Raw genomic sequence first — 18,163 nt, 5'->3', positions numbered from 1 at the left:
GAGACTCTGAGACTTTCAGAAATTTTCCTAGGTCACAGGCTGGGGGGCAGAAGCCCGTATTGGAGCCTTACCCTCCGGCTCTGGACCTGTAGCACTCTTTCCCGTGGGAACTTGGAGACCCAGCAGAACAAACGGGTCACTTTTAATGCCTAACAAACTTAATGGCAATGTTCTCTTCTGTCACAACAGCTAGATTATTTGAAACTTGGTCTTCCCTAAACTTTGATATTCCGGACTTAGAAGAGAATGAAATATTAAGAAATTATATGTTATCAATAAATATGCATCTACATATGATGTAATATATAATGTATATTAATACAGACATAGATATCTTTCAGAAGGCTTTAGAATGTATTATTTTAACTTGGTATCATAGAAGAATAAGTAAGTATCTTAGCTCAAAAATCGTCAGTAAAATGCCCTTCATAAAAGGGGTTGAACTTAGCCATCTCCCTAAGCCAGAGGGAAGGTGTTTCAGTCCAAGTAAAGGTAAATAAGATCATGGCTTAAAAAAAAAAAAAACACTTATTACAGGATAATAACACATTTAGGAATCTCAGAGGTTGATAATTTTGCAGAATTTGAAATGGACAAATCCATGGTCGAGTTTAAATTAACTAATGCCAGGGGGAGGGTATAGCTCAGTGGTGGAGCACATGCTTAGCATGTATGAGGTCTTGGACTCAATCCCCAGGGCCTCCATTTAAATAAATAAATCGAATTACCCCCTCCCCTTAAAATTTTTTTAATAATAAATTAACAAATGCCATATTTTGTTAAACAAGTATTTAATGAGCAGCTTCTGGGTACAAGCGTACAGGGCTACATGACATTAAAACTGTACAAAACATGGCCCCTGTCCTTCAGCATGGCACTTCTGCTGACTGAAGTCTAGCATAGGAAACGGCGATGACTGCAGACCCAGGTCCTACGTGGTAGGGGTTGGTGGGAGGGGTGTTTCAGATTCCAGCTCAGCCTGTTGCAAAGGTGGACAGGAAAAGCACCACGGACCAAGAGGCTCTAGGCAGAGCCAGGACGAAGACATACAACTTGCAGCTCAGCATTGATACCCTGCTGGCTTTTTGCACCTGCAGGCAACCTTACCGCTGACTCACAGCGTGGACCTGCAGTGGCTGGTGGAGTGGAACGCAGTTCTGGTCAATAGCCATTATGATGTGAAGAGCCCTTCCCACGTCTGGATTTTCGCCCAGTCTGTCAAAGACCCCTGGGTCCTCTGCCTCTTCAGCTTCCTCCGGCAGGAGAACTTGCCCAAGCACTGCCCCACCGCCCTCAGCTACGCCTGGCCATACGCCTTCACTCGGCTGCAGTCGGTGATGCCCCTGGTGGACCCAAAGTAAGGCATTAGTGCGCTCTCCTCTCTGTTTTGCTTGCTTTACCATTTGCCCTTTTACATTTTTATTTTATATAAGAAATCGGGATATCATCCTCTCTAGTATCTGACTATCCTACTACAGAATTCTTAACATTGAGTAAAAGCAGGTTAAAAGTTCTTGTCTGGAGTTAGTTTTTCCCCCCTTAATAATCAGTGTGATTGTCTGAGCCTCGGATCTCAGCGTCTTACTGCTGAAGATCTTAAGTTCCATTCAATCTTCCACCCTTTAGAGACATTCCCTGTCCAGACAATCTTTGAGAGATAACTTGTTCAACCAGTTGGAGCCCTTCCCAGGATCTTTATTTAATAAGCGATATCTAAAATCTGGAATTTCGTTTCACTCTTGTTTTCTACTCCATATTTCTAGTAGCCCAATTAATGCCAAGAAAACCAGCACCGCCGGCAGCGGAGACAACTACGTTACCTTGTGGAGAAATTACCTTATTCTTTGTTTTGGAGTTGCAAAACCCAGTATTATGAGCCCAGGACACTTAAGAGCTTCCACTCCAGAAATAATGGCGACCACGCCCGATGGTACAGTGAGCTACGATAACAAGGTGACATGACATGCTTCAGAAGAATTATTCTGTAAGGTTTTTTTTTAGCTTGTTTGTCTAGAGTTCACAGTGTGAATTGCACTGTGCCTGCCATCTGGAGTATATGGGATCAGATTTTCATCCTACACATCTCTAAATTCCATTGAGTGTTTATGTGAATAATTTATTATTCCTCCCTGACAACTGGGGAGCTGAAGATCAAGGGACGTTAGGAAACTTGCCTAGGGCCACAGAGTGACTTGTATTTACTAGTGCCTTGAGGTTTCATTCATGTCCTGCATACCACATTTCTCTCACTCCTCACCAAGTATTCACCTTTAAACCGTGTCTTGATTAAATTATCGTGTTAAAGATGGCTTTGCGGAGTTAAGTGAGTTTAAAAAATAATAATAATAGATGGCCGTTATACTGTAATAATAAGAATGTTCTTTAGGATGTGTGTCCCAGGTGAAAATGCATTCATTGTGCTGTGTTAAAATTTATGTGCTTTTTTTCCTGAAATGATGGCAGTGCCTTGGGATGTGGTTCAGTACTTTAAAACTGTTATAATGGAATCATCGTTTAATTAAAGGAAGCATCAGTTATCATGTTACCTGTTTTTCACTTTTGATTAACTTGTTTCAGGCCATAGGCACCCCATCGGTGGGAGTTCTGTTAAAGCAGCTGGTGCCTTTGATGAGACTGGAGGGCATTGAGATCACAGAGTCCCTAGTTTTAGGATTTGGAAGAACAAATTCCCTTGTTTTCAGGTACAGTGATCTGAATGAGTTGTTCTGAATTCCCACGTGCTGCTGCTGTGGCAGTTGCTGATTCTGACGCAAGTTTGAGTTCGCGTATTGGCTTGTGTCTGGAGAGTCTGCAGGCTTTGCACAATTTATGTCCTTTGGCTTGATTTGCATGTGACAAGCATTCTTTGCTGCTGCCTCCTCGCCTCTCACTTTTAGTCATTGCGACTTTGATTTTACCCGTTGGATTTTCTCTCGCTCGTAAGCTTTGTTTTAGGTGACTGTAAGTGAAGATAATTCAGGGTCAATCCCTAGTTAGACAGACTGTTCAGAGGCTATAATGTCAAAATAACAAGTGTCTGCTCATCAGCCGCTTGGACAAAGACTCCCAAAGGTTAAGCATTGGTAGAACACTTCCTGGGGTGTCTGCTACCATTAAATGCTTGTTGGTCTTTCTGTAAGATGCTGTATTTGCCTTAAGAGGACCATCACATCTTAATTTCCGGATTCCTTACTCATTTCACACCTGTAATCAAATAACCCTTCCATCTGAGACAGTGTCAAAGCCTTTGCAAAGAGTTATCATTAAATGTTAGTTCAGGCTGCTTCTGATGACTTTATCTAACAGTGAAAGCCTGGAAGGGCAAAGAAAATCTTAGTTTTTCATGCACACAGAAAAGGGAACGCTTCAAGCATCGGTGAGAAATCGTCTGAAAAATGAAGATTAATGAGACATTTTAGAAGCAACTGAAAAACATGTTACAATATAGAGTCAGATTTTATCCGTAAAAAAAAATTGCGACTACTTGAGTGCCAGTTAACCAGTGTTTTACTACTTACTGGTTATATAATGGTGTATACAGATATACTAAAGAAGATAATAAAAATAATGCCTAGAATTGCCTAACGTTCTTTCCCAAAGAACCTAAGGCTCCTTTGGGTATCTTACCCTCTGAGTATTCCTAGGAGCAGGCACGATTATGCAATTTACTAGCCACGTGGATATGGAAAACTTAACGTCTCTGGGCCTCAGTTCCCTCATCTGGAAAATTGTTTTATAAATAAAAGTAAAATGAATCTCTCTAATTTAAAGAGATTGGTATAATTATAGAATAAATCTTACAGATTTATTGAGAGGATTAAGTGTAAAAACACGTGTAGTAAATATTTGATAAATGGTTGCAATTAGGCAAAAGAGACCGTTAGTATTATTTCCATTTCTTTGATGAAGAAATTCTAGCATCTGTATTGGAGAAATCTGGAATGGAATTCAGGCTTTCTATTTCTCAGCACAGAATGCTATAGAGTTTACCTTCCTGTCCTTGGATTTCCCTGGAGGGTGATGTTTAATGGCACAAAATATTCTAGCAGGAAATACAAGGTTTCAGACATGGAGCAGACTATAGACAAAATACCTAGCGACAGGCTCCTAATTTTGTCCATTGTGACAAAGCAAATCAGAAGTTAGTTCCTAAAGATGGCAGTTGATTAGATTAGCAGATATAAAGCTGAGACTGGAGGTACTGGGGACAGGTGAACTATATACATGTAGTATAAGATATGCATTAATATGATGAATTTTTTATTTTCACTGTGTAAGAGAAAATGTTTTGATGACAACCTATTATAGTACTGGCCATAATTTACATTGATCATAAAGCTCAAATAAAATAATTTGTCTCTGAAATTCCAGAAAGACTTCAAATCAGCTATAAATCAGTGCCCTGAGCACTGATCCCAAAGGTGGTACCATAGTAATTGCACCTGTTTCTTTTGCTCTAATTAGATTGAGAATTTCTTCTGTTCAGGGGCTCAGTTTTATCTATCTTCAGCCCTACAGCCTGCAGTAAAGGGCTTTGAACTTAGTAAGCACCTACGTAATATTGTTTGTGCAGTTGTTTAGGTAGTGTTTTACCGTAGAGGTCTCCAGAACATTAAACCAAAACTAAGTCAACGAATTTGTATTGACCCCAAATTATATACACAGCACTGGGATTAAGACTGATAATACGAGGTCTAGCCCAATGCCTGATTCCAGTTCATTGTGTGATTGGGAAATGGAAAGGAAAGGCCAGGGGGGATTTTGATACCAGAAGCAAAGTTTTTTTAAAAAGCAGATTAGTTAGTATTGAATGGCTATATTTTGTGACAAATTTGGTGTCAATAATGATGAATTCTAAATGCTGACCTTTTTTATTCATAGAGAATTGGTGGAAGAACTTCACCCATTAATGAAGGAGGCTCTGGAACGAAGACCAGAGGTAAGGTTTTGAATTTAAATAATGAATGCCTTGGTTTATTTGGACAGTAGTGTGAGTTTAAATCATACCCAGTGGTTTCCCCTAAAGAAAACAAACATATCAACATACTTTTAACAATGAATCTTACTATTTTAACTTTTGTTATTTTCATTATTTTTCAGTATTATTATTTCAGTATTGTACTAAATATAATATCATATGGTTCCAATTTTAAAAGATTTTAGGTCCAAAACTTAAGCAACCTAAATAGTCATGTGTTTGCTAAGATATTACATTCTTGCAAGAGGTTTTAGTTAAGACTGAATTTTGCTTTTTAGTTAGTTTGCTTGTTTTTCACAAGGGGTTGAATGTCCAAGAACATTGTTTCATCTGGTACATGAGGCATTTTCCTCAACATCATTGTCCCTGAAGTGAACTCTGAAAAGGATAAACTTATAATAGAGCAGGATGAAAACATTTAAAGATTAAACAAGAACCTCCTCATGTAGTAGATAAGATGCAACAAGCAGCTGAATTTTGGCAACTCAAGTAAGCATAGTTTTACCTCCGTGACCAGAACTGGGGGGACTGTTAGTGACCACGGTCCTTTTCCACTTGTTTCTGATATTTTAGTTTCTCAGCAGCTGCTGGGAGCCTCTAGAAAATGAGACTTATTGATTCTCAACATTTCCAACTTATAAATGTTTTTTGACCCACTTACGATCTGTTTCTCTCGTAGCCCATAATAGAAAGTGTATTCTCTAAGGATTAGGAAGGAAGAAAAATACTTTTTGTCTTCTAAGCTTAGAAAATGGAAAATGACTTGATGATGCCTTTCTTTAGTACAGTTTCCTAAAGCAAAGGTAGCATTGTCGTGCCATGTCTGTAAATGGTATTGCCTCTTTCCACACAGAACAAAAAACGCCGAGAACGGCGGGACTTGTTAAGGCTACAGCTACTTAGAATTTTTGAACTTCTGGCTGATGCTGGTGTGATAAGTGACAGGTAGAGTGGAAATTATACTGAGTTAATCTTGCTTTACCAAACTGATCTTTTTGTCTCTTTCTTTTTCTTTTTTTTTTTTTAATATTACATTTGACTTTTACTTAGAAAAGTACCCAAAAGCTTGGTTTTTAAAAAAAAAAAAAAGTATTTACACTACACAAAGGTCAAGAGCACATTTAGTGTGTGCATTCTGACAGTGAATCTTACTTTCCATGCTGCATGCGCTACTTTGACACAAAGACTAATCATCTAAAATTTTAATTTCCTTTTATTCCAGCACAAATGGAGCCTTAGAGCGGGATACTTTGGCCCTTGGAGCTTTGTTCTTAGAATATGTGGACCTGACCCGCATGCTCCTAGAAGCTGAAAATGATAAAGAAGTTGAAATTCTGAAGGATATCCGGGCACATTTTAGTGCCATGGTTGCCAACTTGATTCAGCGCGTTCCAGGTGATACATCACTGCAAGTTACCTTTCATGCTGGAAAAGACATTTGTGTTCATTTGTGTGCTTTCCTCTTTAAACCCACTGGCCTGTGGGCCGGTCTGGGATGGGATGGTTTATTTGTTTGGAAATACCTGGAAATCCACGAGAACAGATTGTGGTTATGCAGCAAAGGGTTGGTAGGGGAACAAAAGGAATTAAGTCTGGCTTTGTGCTCATCATCACTTGTGTTCTTTATTTCGGCTCCCATCTGAGCATGAACCTGTGTGATTTCCATAGGAAGAAACTAATTCAAAAGGAACATTCACATGTATTTTCATTCACCTTGTGCTAATCTGTGAACGTATAATCTCAGCGATAGTCCCACTCTTGGCTCTATTCAATCAACACGTTATATAGAATTCTATATAGCTCAAGAACTTATTGAGAATTTTTTTCACAGAGCAAATAGGTCTAAAGCATTTTCATCTAACAGAAGCATAGAGAATAAAAATAGCTCATCAGTTTGATGTAAAAATTAATTATTGTAATTAAAGCTTTTTGACATAATTACAAAAAGCTGCAACTCAACTGTTTCTGCTTTTTCATCATTTTGATATTGGAAAACCTTCTTACCAATCCGCCGCATCTTTGATGACCCTAAATTAAGATTTGAGTTAACTTCTTCGGTAAAAGTGTGTTTTGTTTAAAATAGTCTATACGTTGTATTTCATAGTTCTTCCTAAAGACTCCGCAGCAATCGAGAGAACATTTTTCATGTAATCAGCAGCTGAGTGGAAGGTGTTGTGTTTTTTTCTGGACATTGATTAGAGAACAGTGTCTCTGAGTCCATTTTCTATCTCTACTTTCTGCTCTGAGACGAGGTGCTATTGACTGAAACATGAGAAGAAGAAAAAGAAACTTAGGCTTGACTTGTTAGATATATGTTTCATGACCAAAAGAAAACTTGAGTTAGAAAATGAAATTTTACTCCTTTCCCCAAAACTTAAGGATCATGCATAATAGCAACATAAACTGTATTCTCTATATTTTTCAGTTTAGCAGACTCTTAGGCTCTGTGTTTTCTCTCTAGTTCACCATCGAAGATTTCTCTTCCCCCAGCAAAGCCTGAGGCACCATCTTTTCATCTTATTTAGCCAATGGGCAGGACCCTTCAGCATTATGTTCACGCCTCTGGACCGTTATAGTGATAGAAATCATCAGATTACAAGATACCAGTATTGTGCATTAAAGGTAGGTCACCTTCGCCTCAGTGAATGACTTTGCTCTCATCCTGGAAGAGACTCCCAGAAATAAATTCCTCTATTGCTAGGACTCTTCAGAATTTTCAGAATCATGGTTATAGCGTGGTTTCTTTTAGAAAATTAACTGTATAGCACCTCTGTCATGTATACCAGAAGTTGCTGTCAGGCTGACATTTGCCTCAGGGAAGCTAATTTAAACCCTGGCCCTGGTAGTCATTTGGACCCACTAATTACAAAGTGAATCAAATCTTCCCTTACATTCTCTTCCCTTTCTTCCTCCTCTCTCAAAGAAACTAAAGTTTATATTCTTCATTTTCTTTATCTTTGATTAAGAACCACAATTATTTATTTCTATATTTTTCGCAGTTTGTCAATTTAGTACATTAGTCAAATATTTGTCAAATTTGTCAGTTTAGTACGCTAGTCAAATATTTGTCATCAAAGGAAAATTTGAAAAGCTATGCTTTTCCTACAAGCAGAATTCATTCATCTGAAGTCACCAAAGATAAATTTATTTTAAATACTGTGAAATGGTCATTTTGTTTTGATTATCTTAGTCTTTCATCATAAAGATTAATTATAAAATTACATGTCTACGAAGTTCAATTTATGGGTTTTAACTCTTATAAAAAGACAAAATTAGGAATCTGGTTTTTTTTTTAATTGAATCCGTTAAGGAATATTCTTAAATCTTATGGAAATAACTACTTTAAAAGACCTTAATCGTTTATGAATCTGGTAGTATGTTTTTTAAACTCAGTTGCATACCATCCAGTCATCCCAGGTTTCATTCCCAGGTTGTGTTCTGTTTCGTTGTCAGGCTATGTCAGCCGTGTTGTGCTGTGGCCCAGTGTTTGACAACGTGGGCCTTTCCCCAGATGGTTACCTGTATAAGTGGCTTGACAACATTCTGGCTTGTCAAGACTTAAGAGTGAGTACTAGCCAAAAATGCATTGTTTTTAAATATCTTGAGGGTTCTGCCTTGGTTGCGTTACTGACATTTCTAAGCATTGTTCACAGCACAGTTTCTTCAAACATCAGCCACGAAAGTGTAGGCTTATGTGCTGTTCACATTACACTGTGATGCATCAGGATGAAAAACACAGTAACATTTACCAAAGTTGACCATAAACAAGGCCGTAAAGCAAGTCTCCATGAAGTTCAAGTGATTGCAATCACTCAGGCTATGTTCTTTAATCACAGTGGCATTGAGCTAGTAATCAATAATAAAAAATGATAATAATTAAGGAATGCTCTTTGAGATAACCAGTGAGTCAAAGAATAAATAAAAATAGAAAGTAAAAAATATTTTTAACTGAAGAATAATGGAAATACTACATTGTAAACTTGTGGGTTGCTTAGAATGACTGTGTGGCCTTAAATGCATATATTAGAAAAAAAGCTGATAATCAATAACCTAACCACCCATTTCAAGAAGTTAGAAAAAGAATAATGTATCAAACTCAAAAAAAGTGCAATGAAGGAAATAATAGAGCTAAGAGCAGAAATTAATTAAAGAGAAAAAATTAATAGGCATGCTCATTTAAACCAAAAGTTGGACTTATTTAAAGACTAATAAAATTAATAAATCCGTGGCAAGTCTGATCAAGAGAGATAAGACACATGTCACCATCCTGAGAAATGTAAAGGGCGCATCACTACAGATGCTACAGATATAAAAGTAAGAGAACATATGAACATCTTTGTGCCAATAAACTTGAAAATTTAGATAAAATAGACAAATTCCTAGAGAAACGCAAGAAGAAAAGAAAATCTCAATAGTCATAGAAGTAATAAAGAAACTTAATCTATATTTGAAATTCTTTCCACAAAGAAAACTTTAAGGCCAGATGACTTTACAGATTAATTCAATATTTAAGGGACAAATTGCATTGATTTAATACAAATCCTCAAAGAGAAAACAGCTCAAGAGGAAATACATCTTAACATATTTTGTGAGACCCACATAAGCTTCATACTAAAACCTGACAAGAATTTAATGAGAAAGACAATTAAAAGGCAATTTCATTCATGAAGATAGATACAAAAAAATTAAACAAAATATTAGAAAATTTAATTTAGTGATATTAAAAAGATGACTCATCATGAGCAAATTGAATTATTCAAGAACTGCAAGATTGGTTTAATATCCTTCAGTTGGTTCAAATGTCCTTCAGTTCATTTGTATATTAATTATATTAATAGGGTCTTAAAAAGAAAATATCATATGATCTCAATAAATACAGAGAAAGCATTTAATAATATCATTCGTGAGAGAAACTCCTAATGAAACTAAGAATAAAAATGAACTCCCTTAGTTTGATAAAAGGTGTTTTTAAAAAAGCCTATAGTAAACAAACTAAATAGTGAATCCTGGAAGTGTTCCCTGAGATTAGAATGATCCAAGAAGCCCCCTTACCACTTTTATCAACATTATTAAAGATACTACCCAATGTATTAGAAAAGGAAAAATAAGATGTCAGGAATGGAAAAGAAGAAATAGGTTGTAGATCTATCTAAATGTGAAAGCTAAAAAACTAACATTCCTAGAAAATGACACAGGAGGATATTTCAATCCTTGGTATTAGGGAAAGATTTCTTAAACAAGATGCAAGGATTACTAACCATAAAGAAAGAATAATTAATAACTTGTATTTATCAAAATATACCATTAAGAATGTAAACAGGCTAGCCATAGAGTGACAGACGTTTGCAGCATAAAACCAACAGAGTTCTTATCTAGAAGAGTAAAGGGCCCTACAAATAAGTAAAATAAAGACACTCACAGAAGAATAAGTGGAGACTTGACCAGTTTACAAAACAGGTATCTAAATGGCCAATAAACATAAGAAAAGGATCTCAAATTCATTAGTAATCAGAGAGTTGCAGACTAAAGCCACATGAGATACAACTTCAAATTCACTAGAATGGCTAAAATTTAAAAGATTAACAATACTAAATATTGATGAGGAAATGGAGCAACAGGAACTCTCATACAATGCTCTAGAGAGAGTAAATTAGAATAACCTTTTGGAAAACCAATGGGCATTATCTCCTGAAGTTGAGCATAGCACACCCTACAACCCAGAAGTTGTATTCCTCTGTATACATCCACTATGTGTAACATAAGACACAGAAATATCCAAAGCAGTATTATGAAGTCAAAAGCTGGAAGCAACCCAGATGTCCATCAGTAGTAAAATGAATAAATTGTGGATCCATCGTAAGTTAGAACACTATACAACAATGGAAGTGAGTGAGTGTGGATGACTTTTAAACATAAGTTGAATGAAAGAAAATAGACACAAAGTTATATATTGTATAATTCTACTTACAGTAGAGTTCAGAGCAGCTCAGACTAACCAATGGTGGCAGAAATTGGGATAGTGGTTACTTTTGAGGAAGAGGGAGAGGTTAGTGATTAAGAAAAAGTTGCAGCATTGCATCCTCTTAAAGAGGAATTTGTGGAATACAAATTAATCAAGATGAATGTTCAGTCTTCACTCCTTTTACCCAGTTTATGTTTGCTAAGCTTGATTTGGTGTCTTTCCCTAGAATAACCTTTCATGAAATGTGAATAATTGTTTTTCTCCATGTATTCAGGTTCATCAGCTTGGCTGCGAAGTTGTCGTCTTGCTATTGGAATTAAATCCTGACCAGATAAATCTTTTCAACTGGGCAATTGACCGATGCTACACTGGTTCCTACCAACTCGCATCTGGCTGCTTCAAAGCCATTGCTACTGTGTGTGGAAGCAGGTATGAATTCTTTAAATGGAAGGTACTGCCCAGTGACAAGTGCAATGAAAGATGCTCTTCATTCATATGAATAATTGAGAGCTGGCTGCTTTTGCAAGGATCTGAGCAAATTCTAAGGAAATACAAAATGGTCTGCATTTCCTCAGCAGACAGATTATTCCCTCTAAGTCCACAGCTACGCTGACTTTTCGTTCTACTGGGAGAATGGTTTGTAGTTATAGCACCCTTCTTTTTAATTGCCTGGAAATTTATAATGAAGTAATACAACAGGATTTGAAAATAATAAAGAAGATACATTAAAGGAATTAAGGGCATTTCTGGAGGTGTTTGTGATGGGTGCGAGCTGTAGGCCCTTCAGTCATTTTGAGACCAAACCAAACTCCAGAAGCAACCTAAAAATGCCAAATTCCTCTTGTCAAAAACTTCAGAAAGGAAGAAAAGGAAAGAAAATGTGTCTCCCTGGATTCCATAGATCACACTTAAAACCACTCCCTAATTATGTAAATTCGTCATTCAGGGGAGTCATTCAGCACTACAATTTATTGAGTGAAATAATTTCATAGCCAAGATGAAAGGGTTAATGAAGACTCCCCAGATTGCATACATTATTCCCAAGAAAAAGCTTATTATGTGTTAGAAATTGAGAGAAGGCAGCTCAAGATTATTTTTGAAAGGACTCATATAGACTTATTGCAGACTAAAGCCACATGAGATACAACTTCAAATTCACTAGAATGGCTAAAATTTAATTTTGATTAAATGTTGCGTTTTAATAGCTATCTTGAACTACCAGATAAAGAAAATAAGAGTAAATCAGTTTTAAATTCCAACCTATTATGGTCATAAATTAATAAGAACAGAATTTTAGAGGATATCTACTTTCAATAAACCTCAAGTGAATGTGCTATTCAAAGAAACGTTTCTCTTTAATATTTTTCTTTCTTTTATAAAGATAGTAGATAACATTTCATGTCTAAAGCTTTCATTTTCTATAACCTTAGTAGTAAAATTATTATATATGTATACTTAATTTCCATAAGAGATATAGCAGATGAGCATAATCTAAACTGTCTGATTTTCCATTGGTTTATTTCTTGATGTTAGCATTACTAAGTAATATTTATACCTATAGAATATTACCAAAACATTTTTTACAAAAATCTCTTTCCCTGGGGTGTGTTTTTATTTCATGTATTTCAACATTCTAAAAATGAATTTCTGTTCACATGACTCTGATTTTAAAAAAAACTTGTTTAGTATCTATGACTTGGACCATAGATTCCTTTGACAAAAATAAGAATAATAAAACGTCCCTCTCTTTGCTGCCCTTCTCCCAGTGAACTTGATTTGAACTATTCTAGTCAAATTTATTTCATTGTGTAGCCATCTCATAAAATATCACTCTGCATTCCTCTGAATAAATCTAGGTATTTTTTTAGCACAAATAAATGCTTTATGAATTTAGCAATATCATCTCAATTCCAGTAATATTTGAGTCACAAAAATATTAGGTTATAAAGCCTTCTATGTTTAGAGTATATTTTTTTAGGATTGTATCCTAAACTATTTTGGTTTCTTAAACAAATACTGTTTATCAGCTTACACTCAAGACACTCATCTCTTGTGAGGGAAGGTCAGAGGCCAGGCGATGCCATGGCTGCAAGTTCTCCGCCAAGACAGTAGCCAACACTTCTGTCATTTCTCACTACAGAGCATGTTGAGAATTTAAAGTCTCAGCTGTGGCCTAAATTTTGCTCTCTTTTCCCATAAATTCTCAGTCTGTATAGTCTGGATAAGCCTCCAGATGTGTTTGAGCAATCTTTGCTCCTAGGTTTTCAGTACTTTTTTCGAAAGCAACTCTGGTGTTTTAGACTTTGCTTTATTTTCTGCAAGTTTGCTTCTAAAAAACACCTAAGCAACTTATGAAATAATCTGTTCCTGAAAAGTCATACATAAACTGGATCATATTTTAAATTTCTCGAACAAGTTGTTTGTACAGTAACTCCCACAACAAGACCACGGTGTAAAGCAGAGAACACTTCCTAGAAAGTAAGTAATTACCTCTCCCTTCTCAAATAATAATGATCATATGTTGGGTTTATTTTTGTAGAAACAGGACAGCTTATAAGCAGACTTATTTATTAAGGAATCACTTATAATTGAGTTTTTTAAAAAACCTTAAAATTTTCACATTTTTTAGAATTCTCTTGTTGATTAAAACTTTCTACCTTTCTACCTTTTCTACCTAAAACTTTCTACCTTTAGTTTTAGAATTAAAGCGATTTTTGAGTGGCTAATATATCAATCCTTATGGTCAGCAGCTGTAATGGGAAAAAAAATGGTTCTCTACATTTTTTTTTTAATTTATGTATTGAATTCTTTGGAGGTAGACCTATCCAGGATGGAATCTAGGCTCCACCTCTCCTCCCTGACCTTGAGCAAATACTTAATTTCTCTAAGCCTCCCAGGCTTGCTGTGAAGATAAATAACAAATCTGGGTAAAGGACTTGGTATAGTAACAGCACAAAGTAAGCACATCATGACACAAATATTACCTGCCCATCAGTCATCATCTTCCTCACCACCATCATGGTGGGGGGGGGGGCTGCCCAATTTCCCACATGATACGTCAGACTCATGCTTTTTTGCTCATTTAAAGTTCTAGAAAAGTAATCATTTTGGAGTGCAAATTGGTAAAGCCATTTTAAAGGGCAATATAGCCGTATCGACCAAAATTTTGACCCCACGTGACCTCTTCTAGAAATCTACTCTAAAGAAGTATTTGTACATTTGATGTCTGCAGCATTATAATAGTAGAAAAATGAAAATAACCTTTAAATGTTGGTCAGTGCATGGCAAAGGTTGGCTTCCCCAGGAAACAAGACTGTGAGGTGGAGATTTGAGTTCAAATATTTATTAGGGAAGGCCCTTGGGATCAAGCTCTATGGGGAAGTGAAGGATACCGGACTGGGCAGCGAAAAGAAACCTCAGCCAGTCCCACAGGGGTGCTGCTGGGGAGCAGGCATGGCCTTGGCCCAGAGAGACCAGGTCCCAGAGAGGGATTCAGCCCAAGACAGCAGCTTCCCACCCTGCAGAGTAAGGAGCGCCTCAGTCCTGCGACGGGGATCTGAGGGGCACACACAGCAACTGCCACAAGGCAGTGATCTATGGTCGGTCCATACTGTGGAATACTGCCCAGGTATTAAGAAGACTGAAGTGAGCCTCACTGGTGAAAAGGCGAATCTCCAAATAACACATGTAGGTGGTATGTTCACGGTTACGTTTGGAATCCTGTGTAGTGGCGGAGGGATATTTTGATGCAGATACATGCACATACACGCGTATGCAGAAGAGAGTGATTGCCTCTAACAACTGAGGCAGAGAAAGGAGGCGGAGCACTTCCACGTTTTCTTCTCCGCACCTCCCTGCAGCCAGCATCAACTTGCAACCCTTGTGTGAACCATCTTCAGGGTGGATCCTCCAAACCCCACATGTTGCTCGAATTTTCTAAAACAAAATATACTACTCGTATCATGCAAAATTAAATTTGATTTATATCAAAAATAAAAAGTGAAAAACAACCCTTCTTCCGTGTTTAACCAGTCCTCACTATAATCCCTCACTAAGTGTGCTGTACAATGGGCAGGTACCCGTAGTAGGAGTATGCCTTTCTAGAAGGATGATTGTCCTAAAACGGAACTTCCTAGATCGTGTAAGGAGCCCCCAGGAAAAAGAACATTCTTTTTTTTCACCTTTAAGCTGTCTTCTGCTTTCTGAAGTTTGCCTCAAAATATGTATCAGTCACTCGCTTCTGCTTGTGGCCCATTCGCTAATTGTTTACCTCACCAGGAGTTTTCTCTTTGAGACCTCGTTCCCACTGTAGACTAAGAAAGTACATACAGTGAGAAAGACGTCATCTTCAAGCAGTGTTACACAGCTAGAGAGAAGATGAGGACGTAACGGCCACATGGCATTTGCTCACACCACTGGTCCCCACAGAACCTATTCCTCGTGTTCCTCCTCTCCCCTGGCTCCCTCCCCGCACATCCAGTTACCAGTCCTGCTGATTCTGCCTCCCTTGTGTTTTTCACGTCTGTCCCCTCCTTTCTGTCTCTACCATCCCTGTCCTGATTCCGGCCCTTGTCAGTTCCCCTCTGGATTATTGTAACGGCTTCCAGCATTGACCCCTGTACAGTCCATCCTCCACCAGGCAATCAGAGTGACTCTTCAAAAGCTATCATTGTCCCACCGCCCTGCTACAGATCCCGTAGGGGCTTCATGATTTTTAGGATGAAGTCCATGAGCAGGTCATCATCTGAACCCACCTACCACCCTCGCCCCTTCTCCTTCTGTTCCTCTGCTTATTTCTTTCACTACGTCTGCTACACAGAGGTTCTTCCCTTTTGCAGGAGGTGTTGTGCATTTTCACTGTTGTAATCTTTGAAAATGCTGGCCTTCTCTCTGCCTAGAGCGCTCCCCGTGCTACTCCTTCTGTGGCCCTGCTAACAATCACCATGTCTCTGGTGCTTCAAGGCTCAGTTTCCTTGTGTCCCCCTTGGAAAGGCCTCCCCTAACCCCATGTCTGATGTAGGGGTCGCCTGTCGGGTTCTGTGTCGTGCGGGGGGTAGTCCCACCAAGACTCACTGTGACGAGACTGTGGAGTTTGTCTCCCTTACTGAACTATAAGCCTTCCTTAGGGGAGGAGACCAGCCTGACTAACTTAATATAATGACACTTTGCAGTTACTTCTGATACATTTTGGTGCCTAATAAATTTAGGTGGATTAAATGAAAATATTGTCAGTGAGTTACTGAGAAATTTAGACATATTTGTATTTGGTTTTCATTTGCCAATAGACAGATTTTTTTTGCATTCATTTATCCTGGTATGGCAGTATTCAGTTTTAACCAAAAATAGAGTTATTACCTTTCACCTACTAATAAACAACAAAAGAATGAGGGGGAAATGACCAAATGGGCATGGGACTGTCACTAGCAAGTGTGACTGAGGCCAGGGTGCCAACTAGAATTTGGAGAGGTAATGATTTATCAGGGTAACTAGCCAGGCTGTGTCATAAACTATGCTGTTGGTTTTTTTGTTTTTTTTTTAAGGAACTACCCCTTCGACATAGTGACATTGCTGAACCTTGTCCTATTCAAGGCCTCTGACACCAACAGAGAGATTTATGAAATCTCCATGCAGCTCATGCAGGCACGTATCGTTGACTGTACAGAAACTGCCACCCTTGGGCACAGAGAGTAGCAATGGTAGTTGGTCCCTAGATGGCTGTTTGTTTATTTCTGCACATCACTGGTCAGTATGTAGAGTCAAAACACAGTTACATGATCTTCTGTAAACACAGGGAGTAACGGCTGCTTTACCTTTAATAAATTAAAGTATGCATTCATTAGTTTTATTTAAAAAGCTTATTAAATATGAATACTCCTGAGACAGCCAGCCAGTGTTTTTTCCACACTGTTTCTGACTTTCCTGCCTCTTTGTAGATCCTTGAAGCAAAGCTTTTTGTATACTCGAAGAAAGTGGCTGAACAGAGACCGGGCAGTATTCTCTATGGAACGCACGGCCCGCTGCCTCCCCTCTACAGCGTGTCCCTAGCGCTCTTGTCGTGCGAGCTGGCCAGGATGTACCCCGAGCTCACGCTCCCACTCTTCTCAGGTACCGCACCATTGTCATTCAGGCCATGTGTGATCGTTTCTGCTCTGAGAATCCTTCCTTCTTAAATTCTAGTGTAATTTTGAGCCACAATTATTGATGCTAAATTTGTAGCTCAGAGTTGCTTTGGGCTAAGTTCAGTTACATATCTGTAAATATAAAACAGTGTGTTTATCTAAGTCAGTGTAAGTATAAATAAACACAGAACAAATGTGAAGATGCTTAGATGAATCATAATGCTCTACACACATTATGTATGTAAAATTTCCCAAAGAGATGAACTGTGGGTAGTGTAACTTCTAATACACACGACGGCTGTGAGTTGCTTTTTAGTGGTAGTGACGATGGTATTTTGTAGCTTAAATGTTGCCGTGTATCTAAGTTGTTGAGAGTTTGATTTGGGGCACATCTTTACAAGTAATCCTTGTGAATAATGTTTTGGAAAATCCACTTTTAAAGAATTACACGTGTTGATTAACTACTTGCCTAGGCCCACGTAGCTAGCACCTTGCTGAGAGATTGGCTTTGGTCTCTTAAGTCATCTTTCTTTTCCGTCCACATCACCAATACCTTAGTCCAAATCCTTATCTGTCCCCCCACCCCACCCCTGCCTCTAACATCGCCTGCCTGCCCCCTCCACACAGCGGACCATCCGCTACACAAAACCAAATATGCACAGCTCTTTTCAACTCAGATTTGTCTGCCCAGTTGTCCTAAAACTAACTGCTGATAGTAATAGCTCCTATCTACTGAGTGCCTGTGCTAGGCACTTTCTATACATTTCATTTATCCTTTAAACTCCACAACCCTATGAGTAGTGGTTAGAAATGAGGCTCTGGAGTTAGGAAGCCTGGGTTCATCCCTGGCCTGCCATTCACACAGCCTTGCTGTTTGACCTCAGGCAAGTCCCAGGACCTCTAAATTCCGTTTCCTTATCTACAATAGTAACCACCTTACAGAGTGTGAAGATTAATGTAAGCTAATACAGATCAAGCAGTTGGCCCAGTCCTGGCGTGGAATTAGCACTGTGATTCTCACGTCTATTTTACAGATGAGAAATTAAGACTCAGGGACAAGTAATTTGCTCAAGACTGTATAGCTAGGGAGCAAGCAAGTCGGAA

General features: G+C 38.2%; 1 protein-coding gene across 1 annotated transcript in view; it reads left to right on the top strand.

Moving 5' to 3' along the window:
• FRY (FRY microtubule binding protein) overlaps nucleotides 1-18,163 on the top strand; it is a 274,991-nt gene that overhangs the window by 179,893 nt on the left and 76,935 nt on the right. The window contains 11 exon segments of the mRNA XM_032496335.1: nucleotides 1,098-1,357; nucleotides 1,764-1,953; nucleotides 2,578-2,702; nucleotides 4,882-4,939; nucleotides 5,832-5,923; nucleotides 6,201-6,373; nucleotides 7,440-7,600; nucleotides 8,432-8,542; nucleotides 11,215-11,369; nucleotides 16,481-16,580; nucleotides 16,874-17,045. Of these exon segments, the coding sequence (XP_032352226.1) occupies nucleotides 1,098-1,357; nucleotides 1,764-1,953; nucleotides 2,578-2,702; nucleotides 4,882-4,939; nucleotides 5,832-5,923; nucleotides 6,201-6,373; nucleotides 7,440-7,600; nucleotides 8,432-8,542; nucleotides 11,215-11,369; nucleotides 16,481-16,580; nucleotides 16,874-17,045 (1,597 nt within the window).

This window comes from Camelus ferus, chromosome 14, assembly GCF_009834535.1.
Source record: "Camelus ferus isolate YT-003-E chromosome 14, BCGSAC_Cfer_1.0, whole genome shotgun sequence".
Classification (NCBI taxonomy): Eukaryota; Metazoa; Chordata; class Mammalia; order Artiodactyla; family Camelidae; genus Camelus; species Camelus ferus.
The sequence above is the reverse complement of the archived record's forward strand: the minus strand, read 5'-3'. Positions and strand labels throughout refer to the sequence as shown.